This window comes from Nymphalis io, chromosome 1 (assembly GCF_905147045.1).
Source record: "Nymphalis io chromosome 1, ilAglIoxx1.1, whole genome shotgun sequence".
Taxonomy (NCBI): Eukaryota; Metazoa; Arthropoda; class Insecta; order Lepidoptera; family Nymphalidae; genus Nymphalis; species Nymphalis io.
The window spans coordinates 5,082,743-5,104,676 of NC_065888.1; the positions used below are offsets into that span (position 1 = coordinate 5,082,743).

Consider the following 21,934-nt stretch of genomic DNA (forward strand, 5'->3'; position numbering starts at 1 on the left):
CAGCTGGAGCAGCTTGGAGGAATAAGCTCCAAGCCTCAAAAAAGGGAGAGGAGGCCTATAGCCCAGCAGTGGGACATTCACAGGCAGTTACTTTAAAGAGAAATTAATATCGGTGATACATATATATATATATATATATATATATATATATATATATATATATATATGTTTGTGTATATGTGTAATAATCATCATTACAGTTTTGGAAATAGTATTTTTTTTAATCGGCTGTCATTATGAAGTTTTTAAATTAATGTTGAACAAAAAAAATTGAATTCATTTATCAAGAAGGCGTCTGACTTTAATATAACAGTTAACAAAAAATAATTTTCATATTATAAAAATATTTTTGTAATTTTTCATATAAAAATATGTATATTGTAAAATTAGTTTAATTTTATTGGTACCATTTCCAACGATTATTATTGTAATGAATTTAAGAATAGTAGATAAGATTATGAGGTAAAAAAGGTAATAGTAAATCTCCAAATATAATTACAAACGATCTTTAAAAAAAGAACATAGAACAGATAATTTTGTTATCTAACAGAACTGAACATAGTGATCTATGATCTGTGCTATGTATGTATCGTTCCAATTAATCAAGTACCCACTTACGATAAAATAAAAAAAAACTGTATGCAGTACCTTTTCAGCTTTAACGCTAAAGAAGGATACTATAAAAACGCACTAAATATTAACCCAATCGCAAGCACGTCAATACATAACAAATAACTACAAAGGATATGTAAACAAAACATTCTACTTCTATAAATGTCAGTTGGTTAGAGCGAGTCGAGACGCGTCCGCTGCACCGCGAGCAGCGCGGACTGCTGCTTTAGACTCTTCCGCAGACTTTCCAGGGTCTGTAATACCTGGAAAATAATATAAAAAGTGTAACCAACTAAGAATGTCTTAGAACTGTAGTTAGAATATTACGAATATTTTAAAAGCGTAACTAAAGGTAGCAGAATTTCAGATTTCAGAGGCGCATCTTGCACGGCCCTTTTAACACGCGATCTCATTTCTATATTTTTCTATGTAAACGACGGTCCCGTTGCTATTTTACAAGATTTAAATTAATAACGGTTGTAAAATATATTAAGCTAATTTTTAATACTTATGTTAGGATCACATCGGATGGGGAAAATACTGGAAAATCGGGAAATTACTCAGTACTTAACTTTTTACTATCGATAACTGGCAACTGTCTGCGACGCTATTTTGAAGTTTACTATAAACATGGAGCGTTCGACAAATTTCATAGACAAATCTAGATATTTATAGTTTAAAAACCTTCGTACTAAGTTCATAAGCTTGTTTAAGCCTATGCCTATATTTATTATTGAATCTTCAAATAATAGTGGGGAAAGATTAAATGGCATATTCGGCCGCGTTCTCACTTGTGATGGACGTACTTAAATATATAAAAAACGAACAGGCGTCGAATGTCGGCGTAGGGACCATCCACTCGTCAGATATTCTACAGCCAAACAACAATACTTTGTAATATTGTGTTCCGATGAAAAGTAAGTGAGCAGTGAGACTACAAGCACAAGGGAGTAGGTACATAGTAAAACATCTTAGTTCCCAAGGTTGGTAGTACATTGGCTATGTAAGGAATGTCTATCAGTGGCGGTGACTACTTACTATCAAGTGGCACACATATCCGCAGACATCCTATTTTTTTTTAAATAAAAAATATGGTTAAATCTTAAATTACTATGGACTGGAAATGTAATAAAACTAGACTAAAGTTTTATTTAATATTTTAATGAAAATTCAACTAAACGTATAAATCTTATTTATACTTACATTTAACAAGTAAATGGATTAATATTTACATATAGCTGGCGAGAGTGCTGCATACATTGCACACTTTCATTTAAAATTGCACTAACAAAAATATGGGACACCGACACATGGGTATCCAAATCACTCGACCGATATTTAAAAAATTGATATTATTTATAAAATTATATAAAATCGTTTACATATAGATAACAACCATCCCGATTCGAACCCAATGTTGTATATATTTATATATAATATATACTATGTAAAACGAAAGACTCATGAAGGTAGCAGCGCGCGAACCGGATTCGTCGAGATGAAAGTTAAAACAATATTATTTTAGATAGAATGTTATTTACCTATAATTTGTAAAATTACAGTAAACATTTTTAATCTTAATACAAGATAGAATTACACAGACATTGAATTATTTATAGTAAATTAATTTCAATTTAACATTTATGCTTCAAATTAATTCATTATTAATCGCGTGTCACTGTTTTTAAATGAAATATATTTACAATTGCACTTTGTAATTGTAATCAAAATAATTTTTTTATTCAAATAAATTCAAATATAAATGTTAAACATCAATCGAGTAAACATTATAACGAGTAAACATTGTGTATAATTAGTTATCAAGTAAATGCAGTCTTCCACCGTGGTCACGGTTGTGGTTTACCCTATCGAGACCGCTCTAGTACTACACTAACGCATTTAACTCTACATCGCTATTCGATATATCTGCTAAGAAATTTCTAAGCTTAATAACTGTTGATTTGTAAAACTGGATTTTGCTATTTTCATAATATTACTGAAAATTACAAACGTTATGTCAACCTTATAACATCATTATGTTTACAAAAGGTTGATTTTTGTTTATTTGTAATTAAAATATAATAATATTTAGATGAAACAGAACCTTCTGGGATGAAGCAACCGCAAAAACAATCAATCAATCATAAGTCAATCGGTTATGATACAAAAAAGAGATATATATGTAGCGATAAGGTCGCCAAAGTTGTATGCTACTCATATTTAGATTGTATTCATGTTTTGTAATTTATTTTTTTTTGTGATATAAAATAAAGTATAAAGTAAGTAAGTACACATAATCATTATAACATTAAATGTGAAATTTTTACTTTTAACTTACTTCTAAATAAACATAATTATTAAACAAATAACTCAAATGTATTTCTTAAACCAAAAAACTAAAACTGATAAAAAATAAGTTGATTACACGTAGTCTTTTTCGCAATATATAGTTGTTTGACTTTCTAACTTTTTTTCAAAATTTGAAAGACAAGCGACTTAAAGGGTATAAGTTTTTTGTCTGCATCAGTATTTTTAAAGAACCTAATCAAACAACTCAATGCTATCTTGAAAATGTTCCTATAATACATTTTTTTACAATTCACAAAAAATAAATACCAACTTCAATACTATTGAAAATTCGTATAAATTTATAATCGTCAAACAACCACACTCTTCTTCAAGACAAAAGTGTTCAAGAAGAAATTAATTAATATTATCAACAACTAAAATGGAAGATTCTAACATAACCCACTCATCTCACCTATATACAAAAACTTAAATGCATATTGTATATTTAAATAATGGGATTGTTTCTCATTTAATTAAATTCATGTTTAATTATCGACATAGCTATTGAAGTTTTGAAATAAAATTATTTTGGTGTTATAAAACCGAATTAATAAAGTAGGTTGTGACTTAACCCGAATAACAAACTATTATACATACAAATATTTGAAATTTAAATAAATGTCAAAGATTAATCCAGTTTTACAAAAACCTACATAGATACAAACAAACTAACTACGAATAAATTGATACTACAAATATTATTGGAATAATAAAAATGGCCTCGCCTTTACGAAACGATAACAAGACTACACTAAAACATTAATTATGGCGACTAGACTAGATCTTTGGAGGGATTTATCTAGGAAATATGGAAGAGCTACGGATTCGACGTACTTGAGATTAACATACAATGGATTAATATTATGCGATAATTTAAACGAATTAAATATTAATAAAGTGGAAAAATACGGTCGCAACGTAAGTATAACTCGCGCATCATGCGCATAAACAAGTCAGACTTGCGTTTAAATCCGACAAACAACCAATAAGTAGGTACGACAATTAAACTGTATCATAATTACATACTTAAAGAGAAATTTTCCACCAACCCGCAGCTGGAGCAGCTTGGAGGAATAAGCTCCAAGCCTCAAAAAAGGGAGAGGAGGCCTATAGCCCAGCAGTGGGACATTCACAGGCAGTTACTTTAAAGAGAAATTAATATCGGTGATACATATATATATATATATGTTTGTGTATATGTGTAATAATCATCATTACAGTTTTGGAAATAGTATTTTTTTTAATCGGCTGTCATTATGAAGTTTTTAAATTAATGTTGAACAAAAAAAATTGAATTCATTTATCAAGAAGGCGTCTGACTTTAATATAACAGTTAACAAAAAATAATTTTCATATTATAAAAATATTTTTGTAATTTTTCATATAAAAATATGTATATTGTAAAATTAGTTTAATTTTATTGGTACCATTTCCAACGATTATTATTGTAATGAATTTAAGAATAGTAGATAAGATTATGAGGTAAAAAAGGTAATAGTAAATCTCCAAATATAATTACAAACGATCTTTAAAAAAAGAACATAGAACAGATAATTTTGTTATCTAACAGAACTGAACATAGTGATCTATGATCTGTGCTATGTATGTATCGTTCCAATTAATCAAGTACCCACTTACGATAAAATAAAAAAAAACTGTATGCAGTACCTTTTCAGCTTTAACGCTAAAGAAGGATACTATAAAAACGCACTAAATATTAACCCAATCGCAAGCACGTCAATACATAACAAATAACTACAAAGGATATGTAAACAAAACATTCTACTTCTATAAATGTCAGTTGGTTAGAGCGAGTCGAGACGCGTCCGCTGCACCGCGAGCAGCGCGGACTGCTGCTTTAGACTCTTCCGCAGACTTTCCAGGGTCTGTAATACCTGGAAAATAATATAAAAAGTGTAACCAACTAAGAATGTCTTAGAACTGTAGTTTATTAAAAGACTAGAATTGTATAGTTTTGTTTATTTTGAATGTCATCGCTACCAAATTATATCTTAATTCATGCATCAACAAATGTTTTACGATTAAATTAACCATGTTCATATTATAATTTGTATTATTAATTGAGGATACCAAATGTTTATTCACTTATCCATTAAATTTCAGCATTCCTCGACAAGTAGACATACTTATTAAAATATACCTAATCGTGTTCATCTATATTCAGTATAAAATATAATATGTAAAATATCCATGAAATCGAATTTGTTTTTTTTTTTAATTATCGTTCTATCCTAATCATCTAGTGTGTTTGGGCCCTGGAGAGGTAAATATTAGGAACAAACTCAAAAAGCACAGCAAAACATGATCGTCAATTATCAGAAAGTATGTAGTGTATATGCAACATTGACTATAATTATTATAAAACTTATGGAATACAAGCATCAAAATAGCGTATCTCAATTTAACTTTACGTTTAGATGCGAAGTTAGTTCTTATTGATTCTGCTAACAATCAATCGTAACCGAATTTAATCGTTGCTTTTAAGCCATTTGATAAAATACAATCCAGCTTAGGTTTAGTTTTAAAAATAGGAGATTAACTTTTATAAGGAATAGTTGAGTTAACATCGGAAATCCGTACCGTATCGAATTTTTACGTTAAACTTTGTGAATTCGTAAAATTAACCTCTGAACGGCGCCATTGAAATACGATTAAGCACTTCATATTACAATAGTGTTAAACAATAAGTACTACGTGTCAAGGTTCGTGACAATGGAGTCTTTTAATTAGCTAACCAATTATGTTTCTACAACTTCATTGACTTTAATTAACAAATTACTTAAATAATCGTAACTTGATTACCAAAGTAGTTTGTGGAGTTAAAAGAGTAATATGTTAAATAATTTGATTATTATTCTTCCTGATATTAATATCGCTACATATCAAAAATAAATTATATTTTAACCAAGGAATGTAAAATATATTCAAAAGACATTAATATTACATAAAACAAAATTTAATAATGAAGACGTTAAAAATTATAATTCCTTGCTGTGCAATCATCAAATCTATAATGATTGAAAAATAAAAGATTCCATTGCGGAAACGTTGTTATTCTTATAAGTCGACACCATTTAAATCAGTATACGTGGCAAAACACGAATTATTGCGAATCCGATAACGTGGTCGAGGTGAAGGCGTCGCACAGATTAAAGTTAAAACCTTCATACTTAAACGAGGCTGAATATTAAAACAAACCAAAGCAATTGCGTTACCTGTGCGTTATCTAGTTAAAAAGTATCTATGAATAATTTAGTAGTAGCCTCTCACAGGAAACAATATTTTCGGGTAATTCAAGGGTATAACTAAAAGCTAACATTTTACCTCGTCACGTGCATACGCCTTTCTCTTCGGCGGTTCAGAGTGTGGTCTATCATGGGGTGAAAGGGGCTGAACGGGGAACCGGTTAGTAGGTGGAGGGGCAGCGAGTGGAGAGCGCCGGGCCACTGGCGATAACCGCCGGGGGGGCTCAGGGGAGTTTGCCCGGATGAAATTCGTGACGTGAGTGCGTTCTGGGCTCCGTCGGGGCGCTTCCACCTTTAAATCATTCAGGCTCGAATAATACAAAAAGTAAAAGGATTAATCTACAAAATACTAAAACTTAATCGAAACGTAACTTCATTGAAATAAATAACTGAATATTTGTGACATAGACGCAAAATTTTTATTAGGTGATTAATAAAGAATTCAAAAAGTTTTATAACAAATGCAATTTAGTAGCAATACAAAAAGCTTAAAGTATACCTCAGTAGCTCTCAGTTCTCTAATCCTTGGGTTATGAGGTGGTTCTATCGGTGCTCTTGATACTGTAACGAGTAATTTCTCCGCCTCTCGTATCAATTCTCGGTATTTTCTCTCCGCTTCTCTGTCGGCTTCCATCAGCGGATCTCGCTCACGTACTGGGGGTGCGGATGGCGCCTGACACCGACGACGCATTCTAGGAGGAGTAGCGCCTGAAATTGTCAATTATTTTTTTATTTAGTTTGCAAAGTTAAGAGATTATTAATAAAATAATTATTTGTATTATATTATTATATTGATTTGCTTGTGTAATTTCCATAATACAATATTTTTACACGAACCTGCAGAACGTGGTGGTCTTCGTGGCGGTCTACGTCTCCTAGCTCTTCGTCTACTTGGTGAAGATGCACTATCTGGTTCATCCTCATCTCCCCCATCCAAACCCGTGTCTCCGTCAGAATCAACGTCAGCATCTGAAAGTATAGCTGTTTCTCTCCCCCTGGTCTTTATTCCTCTACACTCTTCATCACTTGACACTCCACCTCTGTAATATGAGGATCTGTAAGGCTCTGGTGATAGGTGGGGAGATAAATGTGGCGACAGATGCGGCGATAAATGTGGCGACCTGGAAAACAAAACGTCACATGTTATGTAACCATTTTAAAACGAACCTAAGATGTAATAACCATTTATTAGAATGCGTAAATCTTAACCGATGATAGCAGGTTCAAACGAATTTATGCATTTAGTTTGTGTTTATAATTCATCTAATGCTCGACGGTGAAGGAGGAGAGGGGGCCTTTGTCCAGTATTGGGACCAAAACAGTCTTTTTCTTACTTTTCAACCTTACTTTTCATTAAAAATATAATTAATTTTATAAATATAAATATCACCTTGATCCATATTTATGTGAATCTAAAGAGTATGGCGCGTGTTGTAACTGAAATTGCGGTGGTGGAGGACATTGCAAAGATTGTTGCTGGAAGAAATGCGGAGCTCGTTTCTTTCCGTTAGGGGACGTGCCTCCTAGCCACGGGTTAGTGCGAATACGACATCGTGGTCGAGGTGAGGGCGTGGCACAGATTGGAGGTTCTGGTATACATCTTCGCACTGTTGTACTTGAACGGCGCTGAAATTTTAAAATAATATAGCAATAACGCTATTCACAATAATTGATTAAAATTTATATCAGGAACTTCATTATATAAAAATTAAATATTAATTTAACGTGATGTTTCCGATTTAAGACAATACATCTTTCCTAGGATATGGTATTCGTTTATATAATAAGACACCATCAATTATTGGGTCCTTACATATAAAATTGGCGTTTTGTCGTACTGACCAATCTGATCTGAAATATTTTATATCTTTGGTTAAGAGTTCCAAATTCAAATTTATAAATTTATTTAGCTGGTACATTTGAGTTTTGAAAACAGTCATTCATTTTTTTTTTCCTCGTTATATGAAATATATGAAATCACTTATATAATTCACAATATATGAAATATCGGTATATTTACGAATTCTACCGTGGCACCAGTGCTGCAGAAACAGCTCGAAGGATAAATGATGTGTACGGCGCTGGTGTCGCAAAAGAAAGCACGGTACGTTTTTGGGTCCAACGTTTTCGTTCTGGAAATTTCGACCTTCAGAACCAACCCCGTGGACGGCCGGAGACCAAAGTGGAAAATGAAGAATTAAAGGCTATTGTGGAAGCGGATCCATCACAAAGCACTTCAGAGATAGCTGCAGGCTTAGTTGTAAGTGATAAAACTGTATTAAATAGTATTGAAGCAAATCGGAAAAGTAAAAAAACTTGAACGATGGATACCTCACCATTACCTATTTCACCATTACCTATTAATAAATTTAATTCTTATGGTAAAAAAAACGTTAACTGATAAAGCTTATTACATAATGCTAGAATATATACATTATAAAAAAGCGTGGAGTCGTACTTGTTTACACGTATGGACACTACGTATTTAAATTTAGAAAAAGAGTAACTAGTGAGTCTAGTAGTCTCTAGTCCGTTATTTTTTGCAGAATCTACATTTCATACCGATTATAGCTTTGCATTCGATTTGCTAACATGACGATTCAAACGTGCTTTCTAGAACCTACATAAATAAAGGTTATTTCTATTTTATTTTAATGTTGTGTAGGTATTTTTTTACCATTATTTTTTCTAGCGATAATGATGTTTAAAGTTTATATTCTATTACGTAATCTTTTAAATTAACGTCTTAAAGGTTTCAAAACAGTGTATTGATTCTTGTTTAATGTGGCTGCGCTGTTTATAAATTCCTTGAATCATTAACAGTCTATAAAATCAGCCAACCAAACTCAAACACTGTTTATATATTATAGGAACATTTAACATGGACGGAGGACATAACATGAATGGAGGATTGAGGACATCGCGAGTGTGAGGAGGGATCCTCACACTCGCGATGTCCTCAATCCTCCATTAATCGACTTAACCCAGACCCAAGATTTATTACGCTGATAACTCGAACTTAATTCGATTATGTTTGAAAATATAATTTTATTAAACTAACTATATTCAGTATTAATATAAACCATTACATTTTAAATGTTCGTAGAACCATCACGTACAAACTACTTAATAAGTCAAGTTAAAATATACTCTATTCAAGAAGGCTCTCACGAACACTTTTGATTCCTAATGTCACAATTTTAATTTTAATACGGTCCCACCGGTTCGGTATATAGATTCCGAAAAGAACCGGCAAGAAACTCAGAAGTTACTCTTTTCAATCAAAAAAAAATACATGTAATATACATATATATAATTATATTTATATATCTTGCATGAACATTAACAAATACTAAATTCAAACTCTTCTATCATTTATATAAGTAAAGTACAATACGCCTTATTTAAAAAAAAAAACATTAATATATATGTAATATATAATTATTTATCTAGGTAGGAATACATTTAAAAACAGAGTTTTAGTAATGTAAGCCATTAGCCATTAATGAGTTCCAAATTATGGTATTGTCAATGCATGTCATGCAAGTTGATTAAATATAACATTTTAGTTTTATTTATATTATAGCAATTTCATATATTATAAAAGTGGCGATAAATGACATACATCATTTAAAAAAGCAATTACTGTAAAAGCTAGCTAGGTTATATGTATAATTTTTGTATAAAGATTTACTTAATATATTGTAAGTATTGATAAGTCCTAACTTCTAAGATTGTTTGCCCTTTTTAAAGTAAAAGGGCTTTACAAAAATTGCGCTCGGACTACCTAACAGCAGCCGGGCGCGGGTCTGTTATACAAGATAACATATGGGTGTCAGCATCAGTGCTCTCACTTTAAGATCACTGCGCACTATGCTCCCCAAGACAAGGAAGTGCCGTCACAAATACACGCTTGTACTTGTTAATTCGCCCCACGTTAACGTTAGCGCGATTTAAGTTACATGTAACGCCATCTATTATCATGATCGAGAACTATATTTCTCTACACTGTATTTTAGTGTAGCAGGCACTAGGTTTAAAAAAATATTAAACTTCTTATTGATTTAAATACACAGATTTAAATAATACGTTTTTTAATTCAAATAAAAAATATACAATACAAAATAATGAATTATGATTGACTATGTTAAAAAGAAATCTCCATATGTAGAATATTAAATTCATAATCTTTGCTTCTAAGCATATTCGCCTATAGATTAAAACCAAATTATAAAGATAAAAAAAATGAAAACATTATAAATACAAAGGAAGGAAATTAGAAGACGGAGCTGTATAACTTTCTAAAGCTTTTAAAATAGAATATAAATTGTGATATTATCATATTAATATATTAAGACAAATTATTCTACTCGTCAGTATGGCCTTTAATGGATGTTCAGTCTTTATATAGCTCAGATAAAACGCTCCCCCATCAATTTATCCAGTCTAGTTAATTAATAAAGTAAAGCCAGACACGCGTAAGCCCATGGTAGCAATCGATAACCAAAGTCGAAGCTTTTATGGAAATAAAATTGTTCTATAACTGTTCTTTAGAACTTATCTACTAATGCTAAAGCATTTGATGACGTTTTTAATTAACTGCCTTGTTGGTTTTGTGGCTAATTTACAAGGCTGCAGATTGCAAGGCCTTGGGTTTAAATCCCGAATCCGGTCAATGGCAATTCTCCCTTTATAAAGTCATTGATAGTAGAAGTTATGTTATATTTATAAAAGATTTTAAGGGCAGAAAACACAATGTATTATGTATCAATTAAAAATGGTTTTATGTAATGATCCAGTATTCAAGAATGAAAAAGGAATAAATTCTTATCACTAGCTTACATAAGAAATTTTGTTTCATTAAAAATCTTATCCAATAGAATATTAAAGGTCTACTTTTACTTAAATAATTAGTTTCTATTACGTTTTGTGCAAACGCAGCGTTCAGATACGTGTCAAACAAAAAAAAATTACAAAAAAAAAAAATTATTTTAGTATAACTTTATAATTACATTAATAAAACAGTTAGGTACCTACTTTTTTATCATTAAAAATGGTGTTTCATGTTACTATTACTTCATTATTTAAGCGAGTTTCTTAATCGCTAATAGCTTTTATTTAAAGCCGCAGAACAATTAATCGCTACTAGACAAATATGTTTTGTTATTTCTTGCAAGAATCAACGATTATTACGTGTTCTATTATTAAAGGCGCTGATGGCTATTAAAGACAATGTTAGTAGGCACGCAAGGAATACATCTGAAACAAATTTACGTATAACACACTCGGACTAAATATATATGCGTGTATTCCGAGAATCAAAACGACGGCCATTAGCTTTGGTGGCAGGTTCCTCCCTTAACATTTAGAGTGGTCTAAAATAAAACTTTTTTTTATTTTAATTTATTAGTATTTTTTATTTAATACATAATTTGTCAATAATAATAATGAACACAAGAGTGTAATAGGTATTTTTAGGTGTACCATGCACCCATAGGTATTTGTGGTTTTCATTTTGTGGAAACGCAGTTTTGACGATTTTAACGACCACACATTCTCTCAATAAATAAATAACTAAGCGATTTAGAACCGAAATATATTTTCAAGAGCGGAATTTATTTCCACGGTAGCTGATTTTTATTCGCGTGATTTCATATACCATAAATTAATATTAATAAGCTTTTGCATACCTTGAGTATTCCTTATTATATTTTTAGTTTACATTTAGTTCATCCAATAGGCGACATTTGCTTTTGGTTATATATAAATATATGGATATTGAGGTTTAAGAATTTATTCTCAAAAAGACAGATTCACTTACATGAGAACAGTATGATAAATGTAAAGATGACAAAAAATATATTCGCCTTATAGATACTTAGTTAACGGAATGTAATATAGTAAAATAGATGTGTGTATTTTAATCGGTACAAAAGTGGGTATTCTCTAAAATATATTTTGAGAGTTGAGACTTGAACCCGTTAACTGAGCTTACATTTTTTATATAAGATGGTAATTTGTTATATAGTTATATATTACACATCTTAATCGTAGATTGCGAATTTACAAGCACCACTGACTTTGTGAAGTGATCAATTTGTGTTAAAAAATATATTGTCCTCGATTATTATAAATAAATCATTCAATCGATAAATATCACACAAAATCATGTTTGTTATTAAAGATCATTTGACGGTTATATCATTTATCTATAAGAACAATAAATTACTGAAAAGTAATTGTAATTCGAATTGCACACAGATTTCGTGCTATGTATTTTGTATTGCATATTTATATAATTAGTACCTATAATTTCTTTATACCTAACTTCAGAAATATTAATTAAGAATTAATTAAGAAATAAATAAAGAATGAATTTAAATTGAAGCGAAACACTACATATGTCGGGAGAAATTCGAAAACATGAATCTATCCGAAAAGAAAAGCGTATTATACATAAGAAACTAGGTTAAATATAGCATATTAAATGAATGTTATGTAAAATAAATAAGTATATAGAACTGATATTTGAATGAGCTGTCATTTTAAAGCAGTTGGTACGTATTTCTACATTTCATACGTAAATCGTATACAAGTAAATCAGTGGGGAAATCGACTAGACATCGGTTAGGCCACAAAAGACGGCGATGCTATCCCTCAGGTACAAGGAAATTGATAAATAAAATGAAAAACTCTTACTGAAATGGCAAAATCTGTTTAGAAAATATACTCGAACTCTTTTTTTTTCGTCTACAACTTCTCAATAAAATAAAATATAATATACACGAGTTTTTTATAATGCTGTTGAATTATCGAACATTTCTATGCATTGGCTCTATCCGTATATGTACTTAAAAACGCTCAATAGTTACGGGTACGCTTTTCAGAATGAAACTACGTAGACATAATTAATTTTTCAACGAGAACCTAGCAATCGCTAATTCTATGCTTTTTTTGCTTATATATCCAACAGAAATATATATATATATATACATACATATATATATATATATATATATATATATATATATATATATATAAATATTTTGCAGGAATTAAACTTAATTACATTACAATTTCACGGAGTATTGACAGCACTTCAAGAACAATAGTCTCAATTTCAAACAATTTCACGTACAAATTTCAGGTAAAATGTAATTTCAATGGGCAGAATAGTCACAGCATAAATAATCCCATCAAAATAAATACCAGCGCCTTCTTTTTGTAATAATTTAATGAACTGATCAAAAAGCACATTGATTCACAATACGCTGATTGTCTAGTACAATTACAGTTAAAATAAAATTGGTCGCGACATTTTTAGAAATCGAGACGATTGGCTATAACTTTCCGACATATAAATGTACGTAGTAAATAAGTTTTATGTTTTAGTGTACAGCTTGGAAATAAGAGTATAGGGAAGTAACAGTCACTAACCTCTAATGCTATTATCATAAAATAAATTACAGTAAATCACAAATAGTATAATTCAAAAATAATTTCATACCAATAATTGAAATTTACCTTTGCCGGCTCGTGATAAAGGTGTGTGGTAGGTGGAGCAGGCGGCGGCGGGGGCGCAACAAGAGGAGCGGCGAGCGGAGCAGAGAGCGGAGCGGGTGCCGCGCCTGGTGACGTGCCATCCGTAGAATAACCCGTACTATACGCGCTCTCGGGGGACGACAGGTGTGGGGGAGGCAATGGTCCGGTAGACGGGGCTACTGATTGCCTAGTCGGCTTCTGTTTACGCTTCTTCGCCCGCCCTAGCTGCGCTTCCATCCATGACTTGAGCCGCGCGCCCAGCATGCCGCCGCCGGCACCTGCATATGACGACATCATGATAAACAAAGAAGTCATACGTATTTTATTTGCACGAACTCGTTTTGAAAATGAATTCCACTATGAAAGAGAATATTTGCGACAAACATAGACACAGTTAGCTTGAAGCATTCAGTTTGATTGATTAAGAAAAACGGCTCTACAGAAAAACGTATATTAATATTGCTTTTAAAAATACTTGTTCAAAATCCCACAGAAATAGAAACATTTATTTTCTTGTGAAAACACCAGGGCACGGTAACGGGCCGCCTAAAAGCGTGAAAGGGGAAATTTATTTTCATATTCACACAAACGTGCGCGTTCATATCCAACAAAGGATTTACAGAAAACTGTTATGTTAAACACGAGAAGAGAGCAACCACAATTGTTTTCCCTTCTAACATTTCATCATCATTCCCTGCCATCGAAACCCTCTCTTTGATGTAAACAAAAGTAGTGACATAAAATGTTTTATCGTCGTTTCGTCATTTCGTTGCGTTGAGACGACGGTTTGTTTCGAGCCCACGACGTTATATTTAGAGAGACCCTTCAACTTTAGAGCTATTGTCATTCTCCTCGCAGAAATCCGTGCTCATTTTATTTAATGCAACGTAATAAAAATGGAATTAAGTTTATCGATGAAAAAGTTAAGTAAGAAATTATAAGGACAAATATATTAAATACGTTTTAAAACCTTTATTAACTTATTAATTCACTTCGGTGAATAACCACGAATAATAAGTGCCGTTCAGTATAGAAGTTTCTAAAACGGCGAATCTCTAATGCATTTTATTATTTATTCGGAGGGTGAATTATTCCCCCTAACAAAACCACTTTTAAAACATATCAGGTTCGTCTAAGTACTTACAAAATACACGTTAAAATGATTTTAATAAAATTGTATTTTTAACGTTTTTTTAATTACAAATCTATTAACGTATCAATCTTCGACTATCATACTCTGCATAAAACAGAAATGATTATAAATATTTTATATAAGTTAAAATGCAATTCCAAGTACAATAAAATTCCATTTTATGATAAGAAAAATCTGAATACTTTATTAATTCATATCTATAACGTGTATCTACGATAAACAGAACGACCTCTGATAAAACCAGTAAGAGTTGAAACATGATACTTAACATTAAATTGTTTTATAAACAGAAACAAGAGTAAAATAATAGCCATCAGCTTAATAGAAGTCTGCAATCGTAGCGATGGAACGTGTATATACTATATAGTCTTTTATCAATAAAAGTACAATGTCCCCTAGCAGTGTCGGGTTTCAAGAAAAACCGCCAATAGTAAATGGGATCGCATAGAACATTATTGTCATTTGCAGTGTATATTAATGAATACATTGGACGACTTTGTTTATGTATGTTTTTACGTTTTCAAGACCACTTTATATTTTATTTGACTGCCTCGTTGGTCTAGTGTCTAGATGTAAGGCCGCAGACCCGGAGGTACTGGGTTCAATTCCCAGGTCGGGAATTTAATTAAAAGCCTTTAAATAAAAGTTATTGGGTTTTTCTGTCAGAATATTTACAGTAGCAGCCCGGAGTCTGGAAGTACCCGAACGTAGTTGACGTATTTAAGACACGTACGAAACGATTTGCTTCCTCGTCCTGATACTCACCGCTAAGATCTGGAATACCCTGCCGACGTCCGTTTTCCCCGCCACTTACAATATGGGTTATACCTTCAAGTCAGAGTGAATAGGTATCTTTTAGGCAACCATGCTCCACCTTAGACTGTATCTTCATTTTCCATCTTTTAAAAAAATAAAAGTCCTGCGCCTGAATTCTTTCCGGTCATATCGTATTGCCGTCCCATCGGATTATGAGAGATAGGGTTGATGAATGGATAGTGTAAAGAGTCTTATATTTTTATATATTTTTATATATGTTATGGTCTCAGCCAATGAATGTCCCACTGCTGGGCTAAGGCGTCCTCTCCCTTTTTGAGGAGAAGGTTTGGACCTTATTCCACCACGCTGCTCCAATGCGGGTTAGTGGAATACACATGTGGCAGATTTTCTGTGAAATTAGACACATGCAGGTTTCCTCACGATGTTTTCGTTCTCCGTCAAACACGAGATGAATTATAATCACAAATTAAGAACATGAAAATTGAGTGGTGCTTGCCTGGCTTTGAATCCACGATCATCGGTTAAGATTCACGCGTACTTGCCACTAGGCTTAGCTAGTCTACCTACCTAAAATTTACTTAATCTATACATCCATACAAATTAAAAAAATTGAAGTGCCTGTCTATGATTTAAAAATAACTATCTCTTTTAAAGTTAATATGGCTATTTGCGAGTTACCAAAACCAAAATAATAGTTTTTATTTTTTATTTTATTCTGTTTGTCTGTTTGTTTGTCAGGGCTAATATTTGAATCGGCTAAAAATTAAAATAACTAAATAAGAATTTCGAGGTTCCATTTAGTCTTTATTTCATCAAAATCGGTTGAGTCTTTCAAAGGTTATAAAAACGTACGTATTTTTGTTGTTGTAACATATGTTGCGGCCATTAGCCCATAGATGGCGGTGTGCCAAATACGTCAATTTCTGAATCGCGTTGTCCAGATTTTTTGCAGTAGACTGAGTTCCTGCCTGGATATACTTCTTTAAATCTTTGTAGACAATATTCCGTCGTCGTTTCGTCTTGAATGTCATGATTATTTTCATCAATCTCATTATTACAATTACAATTTAGATTGATAAAATTGATACAATAAATACTTTGTGCCTTTAGGTTGCAATTATTAACTAGATTGTAAATTGTAATTTTGTTCTATTAGACTTAACCTAAATAGTGTATATATTTTTTTATTTTATAGATTATTACTTTTAAGGTAACCTATTCCTTAGTTTTAGGGTTTAATAAAGTTTGCATCAAATTGTTTATACGTATTTATAGTTTCATTAGATAAGATTGTAATTTTTTTTTATTACTCGTTGCTGCTTTCCCCATGTGCAGCTACGAGTATGTGTAGTATGTTCACGTGCAAGGCATGCCAAAGATATCTTTGTTCAAGCATGGAAATACTACATCTAATATATTATATAAGGAGGCATTAAAATAATTCAGTAAATACATTTATCTAATATTACTAAAATAATAATAATTTCACTAATATCATAAATACGAATGGTTAAGTATTTTGTGAATATTAGTTACTTCACTCTTCACACTCTTCACGCTTTATGACATGGCCTTTTTATCCCGTTTGGCTAGCTTGTCAATAATGGTGCGGGCGAAGCGCTAGTAAATAATATTGAAAACATAATGTTTTATAATGTTCAATAAAAATAAGAAAGCAAATATAGCTAGGCGCACTTTTCAGGAAACGAAATATAAAAGTAGCTCGACTTCAAGACTCAACAATTCAGAAAACCAAAAGCACTATCGTAACAGAAATGAGCGCGGCTGTTATTGTTTCACACCCTTCTATAAACCGAATAGCTGTTGAGAAGACGAATGGAGTTTACGAGGGTACAACTTACGAGATTTGGCTAATATTCGCAATCCATTACCCGGTATTACGATAGGGAATCGTATAATGAATATATTAGTGAATTATTCTATAACAAAAACAAATAGGTACCTCATTTATTTAAAAAACGGTAAACTTTATTGCTTATTTATAAAACCTATCAAAATATTCGTAAATTAGATGTTTCATGGGACTATAACTCATTCATATTAAATCGATCAATTATAAAAAAGTAAATTGAGTATTTATTTATTTTCCATGTAAATTCGTCTATCATATTTACTAATATGGTACTAGCGGGCCACACCCTTTTTCTAAGACACATTACCCAATACACTATTAATATTATAATCGTTTATATATTATAGAGAAGTCTGTATCGTAAGCAATAACATTTAATTGCAAAATGAAACGTCTTCAGTCATGACTGAGATACATAAAACTATGATAAGCATAAAATAAATCCATTTAAAGGAGACACACTTGTGTCAGGCAATAAAATTCGTCTGTAAAATATTGAACTTATATTCTGGTATGCCAGTTTCTGTAGCTAGAAACTTCGCTCGCTACTTATAAATATATGTTCTTTTTATTTGTACTCATTTATTTATTTACAAAACATCTGAACAATATCTTTATAAATATATCATATTATTTAAGACAACGGAGCAAGGTCTTTGAAAAAACTCCAAAGGTACTACATAACTAGAGATCGGATCTACATTTGCTCAGTCGTTAGATATTTTCGGACTGTAACTCTATAGTTATACAAACTAATAATGTAAATTTATAATATAACGTTTAGTATAAAACATATCGCATTTTATGGAATATTCATGACATTCTGGAGTGCCGGCGGTCATATGGTTGCGTAAACACTTGTAGTCCGTTTAAATGTAGGTTAAGTTGCCTTTTCAAAGCCGCCCCTGGCCTAGACTCATATTATAAAAATAATAAGCATTTTACAACGTAGTACTCGCTTAAAGAAATATTTATCTAGAAGCTTAAAGAAATTATATAAAAAATATATTAAAATTTATTAGTTATATTAAAAATTCATATTTATCTTTCCCTTATATAATATAATTATGATGATACTAATATTACAAAAATAGATTTTTGTAATCCGTCCTATGGAGAGGGGCCTATACCCTCTCTGAGAGAGGTAGTGATCGTGTAGACAATATTATTCACAAATATTAAATATTATATATAATTACAAATTTAGATTAAATTAAATTGAGATAAAAATGTTTAAAAATAAAAAGGACAAATTGATTAATTTCAGGTAGGTTTTGAGGTAGGTGGTAGTTTCTAATTGGACTGTCAATATAAAATACCTTAGTGCTTCTATATTGAATAAAGTATTTTTATTTGATTTGAAATCTGAGAGAGTGGTGTGTTAGAATAAGTTTTAAAATAACCTACAGATAAGTGTGTGCCTCTGCAATAACAACGATAATGTACAAAACTTACGCAATATTTTTTTTTATAAATAGGGTGAGTAGCATATGATAAAAATAGTTTTTATTAAATCCTTTGATATTGAAAACACAAACACGATGACCTAGCGGGTACACCGGAGCGGCTGGAGCTTTAATTAACAAATCATATATGCATTTATTCAGACCGCCTCTCCTCAGCCGAGCGGAAACAAATGTTGCAAAAATAATAATTACGTATTTGAGACGTAATAGAAAAACCTACTCGAGATAATATTTTCTTTAAATTTAGATTTAATTTTCAATAATCTATTGTAATAAATAAGGTGACGTTGTTATTGTAATGTCTAACTGAAGAAACATTTAAATTCTTATTTTTCCAGAACATACTGCGCGTTTCGGAGGTTTTTGTGTATAACGGATTTTGATACGGTTTTCACCAATGAACGTAGTGATTTATGAGGAAACTTTAGGTTAGGTTTAAAATTCATTAAGGTTTTGTAAAAATTGTATGAAATATGACGATAAATGTTGATGATGTTGGAAAAAATCATGCCGACTATGCCGCATTAAGTATACGTATTAAGTATAGACGAGGCTATAACTCCATTTTTATCAAATTAATAATAACTCTTCCTCGTTGAATATCATGTATCTGACCTGATTTAATTATTTTATTCTGACTACTTGTAGCTTTACTTACGTGTACCACGTGAAACATTAGAGTTGTATGTTTTACGATATAAAGGTTTTATGTAGACTAATATTCTGTTCGTGAGAAGCCGGCACGGGTAGATATTATTTTATAAGTTCTTCGCTTCGCAATTTTACTCGCTTTAAATTTAGACTATTGACGTGCGTAGAAGCTGTGAATTTCATGTTCTTTTATAAAATAAAAACGAATATTATGTTCGATAAAAATCAAGTCAATTTTATTCTTACATATTTAGGCACTATTTAAAAAGTTTTTATACAGCGAAATTACTACAAGTTTATTCGTATTCTTTGCCTAAGATAAAAGAACTTAAAAAAAAAAACCATTTCATTCCAAATCCTTTTTATAAATTGCAAACAGTTGCGCTGCTTTTAGAAATGAGTTGAGTATTTGCATTCGGACCGAATCCTTATCCGCCTTATGTAACATTTCGGCGACGAATTCAATTTCCGGGTTAAAGCTCTCTTAACTAAATGTATTTATACATTTATACTGAACTTATACGATTCGATTATACAATTATTTTATATCAATGTAATATAAGAAACGGACTAAACAGTCCGAATAATATCATGTAATTTTTTTTATGTATTCAAACCATTTTTGATATAGAGTATATTTAACAGACAAGCTATTTTGCGGATCTTCTCTCGCCTTAGCATTGTTCGGTACTCGTTATAGAAATCGCAATACTGCATAGCAAAGGCGTATCCTTTGCCAGGAATATAAGAAGAAAATGTACAAAGTATTTTCGACTGAAATTCGTCGTTACATAAAAAAAGCAATTGTTAATGTAATTTTAATAATAATATCTATAGAGTATTCAAACTGTATTATGTTACTTATGGTTAAACTTATATAGTCTTCAAAGTAAACACATTATATTTTTATTCGATGATTACTAATCGAGTTTATTCGAGGCTTAAAAATAATGAAATATAGAGTTATTTAAACTAATTTTAAACGCATTTTTTTTCTTATCAATAATAAATATATTATACTTTATTGTAATTAAATAAATAAATTTATATATAGCTATTAGACAATATAAAATATTCAAAATTATTGTCTTTACTTTCGTAGTAAGTAAGTTGCTTATACATTTAATATCTACGTAGTATTTGGTACACTCATAATTTTTTGAAAAAAAAAGGGACTAAATAAACACTTTTTTAAAACATTTTCGTTATAAGTACGTGCAAAGTAAAATTAAGTGCGAATGTTTCAATAGGTTCTGCCAGAAAAAAGAAAGATAGCGCTAAGCTACACAAGCTACTCAAATGAGACATCTTTTTAGCTATTTTGTGCTTACTTTTAATTTTTATGAATACTATAAAATCTCTAAAAGGGTGAAGAAAATCTGATTTTTTACAAAACCACAGATGTATTTAAAGTATGATCTTATGTACGTTTTAACTCTTGTATATCTAGAAGCACGCCGTGGGCTCATTGCTAACGTTTTCATTACAGGCCGGCTCATTATCACCTTACAGATTTGTGAAGGAAGCAAAAAACGCCTCAGGCGAGAATTGCATTTAAATACAAGAGACGACCTAGATGAAAGTTACACATAAATATAAAACTGTGTCTAAAACTGTGCTATTTATCATTGTCATTAATTAAAGCAAAATTGAATAACATAATACTATTTTAAATTAATTTCACCACAATTTACTTAATAAAATATCGTATACTTCAAATATTGTATCCCCGTAATTTGCAACACTAGATTACACGTAAAAAACAAAAAATATAAAAAACTGCTACCGGTTACATTTTTGAATGGCATTACAGTTACGTATACATATATATTTTTAGGTTATCTCCAAGAGCTTTTGAGCCGAATTTTGTACAACCCTTCAGATCGACTCACTTAGAGACCTCTCACAGGGGCAGTGGGCTATTGAACGAACCGCTCATTTGTTAGTGCGTCAGAAGCCTGAGCGCCGATTATAGATCCACGTGCGGAAATGAAGACTTCCGAAAGGAAATCATGAATTAAAAAACTACTTTTAAGTATATAGGGAGACAGATCTTCATTTAAATAGTGTGTTTACTTACAGGGGCGCACGGTTGTGTGCAATCGGTGGATGCAAGTGCGTTGGTTGTCGACGCATGCCGAGCACGATCAGCGAGTCGGCGACACGCGGCGGCCGCCGGCTTAGCACTGACGCACGCACGCGCGTCTGCGTCGCCCGCCCTACAGCTACGACGCCACGCGCTACG

General features: G+C 31.5%; 1 protein-coding gene and 1 non-coding gene across 4 annotated transcripts; both read right to left on the minus strand.

Annotated features, from left to right (window-relative positions):
• Positions 1-697: 697 nt before the first annotated feature.
• On the minus strand, positions 698-21,861 carry LOC126780953 (serine/arginine repetitive matrix protein 1-like). Of its 3 annotated transcripts, XM_050505680.1 has the most exons (8): positions 21,770-21,861; positions 13,752-14,047; positions 7,618-7,853; positions 7,266-7,348; positions 7,065-7,196; positions 6,727-6,935; positions 6,307-6,519; positions 4,679-4,856 (listed from the first exon to the last, which is right to left on the minus strand). In XM_050505680.1, exons 2-8 carry the CDS (start codon positions 14,031-14,033, stop codon positions 4,767-4,769), a joined length of 1,245 nt encoding a protein of 414 aa, XP_050361637.1. In that variant the 5' UTR covers positions 14,034-14,047; positions 21,770-21,861; the 3' UTR covers positions 4,679-4,766. The 3 variants fall into 3 exon arrangements, with proteins under 3 accessions (XP_050361627.1, XP_050361637.1, XP_050361621.1); XM_050505670.1 differs by lacking the exon at positions 4,679-4,856 and adding an exon at positions 698-875 and having other exon boundaries at positions 7,065-7,348; XM_050505664.1 differs by having other exon boundaries at positions 7,065-7,348.
• LOC126772755 (U4atac minor spliceosomal RNA) lies at positions 9,989-10,123 on the minus strand. Its single transcript, XR_007669693.1, has one exon. It is a non-coding gene; the product is annotated as a U4atac minor spliceosomal RNA (small nuclear RNA).
• Positions 21,862-21,934: the final 73 nt, after the last annotated feature.

Excerpts from the sequence above, each read along its gene's own strand:
- LOC126780953 (XM_050505670.1), bottom strand. The coding sequence starts at position 14,033 with ATGCTGGGCGCGCGGCTCAAGTCATGGATGGAAGCGCAGCTAGGGCGG. Across the intron at positions 6,520-6,726 it reads GAGAACTGAGAGCTACTGAG|GTGGAAGCGCCCCGACGGAG; the intron begins GTATACTTTAAG and ends AATGATTTAAAG. Across the intron at positions 876-6,306 it reads AGGCGTATGCACGTGACGAG|GTATTACAGACCCTGGAAAG; the intron begins GTAAAATGTTAG and ends ATTATTTTCCAG.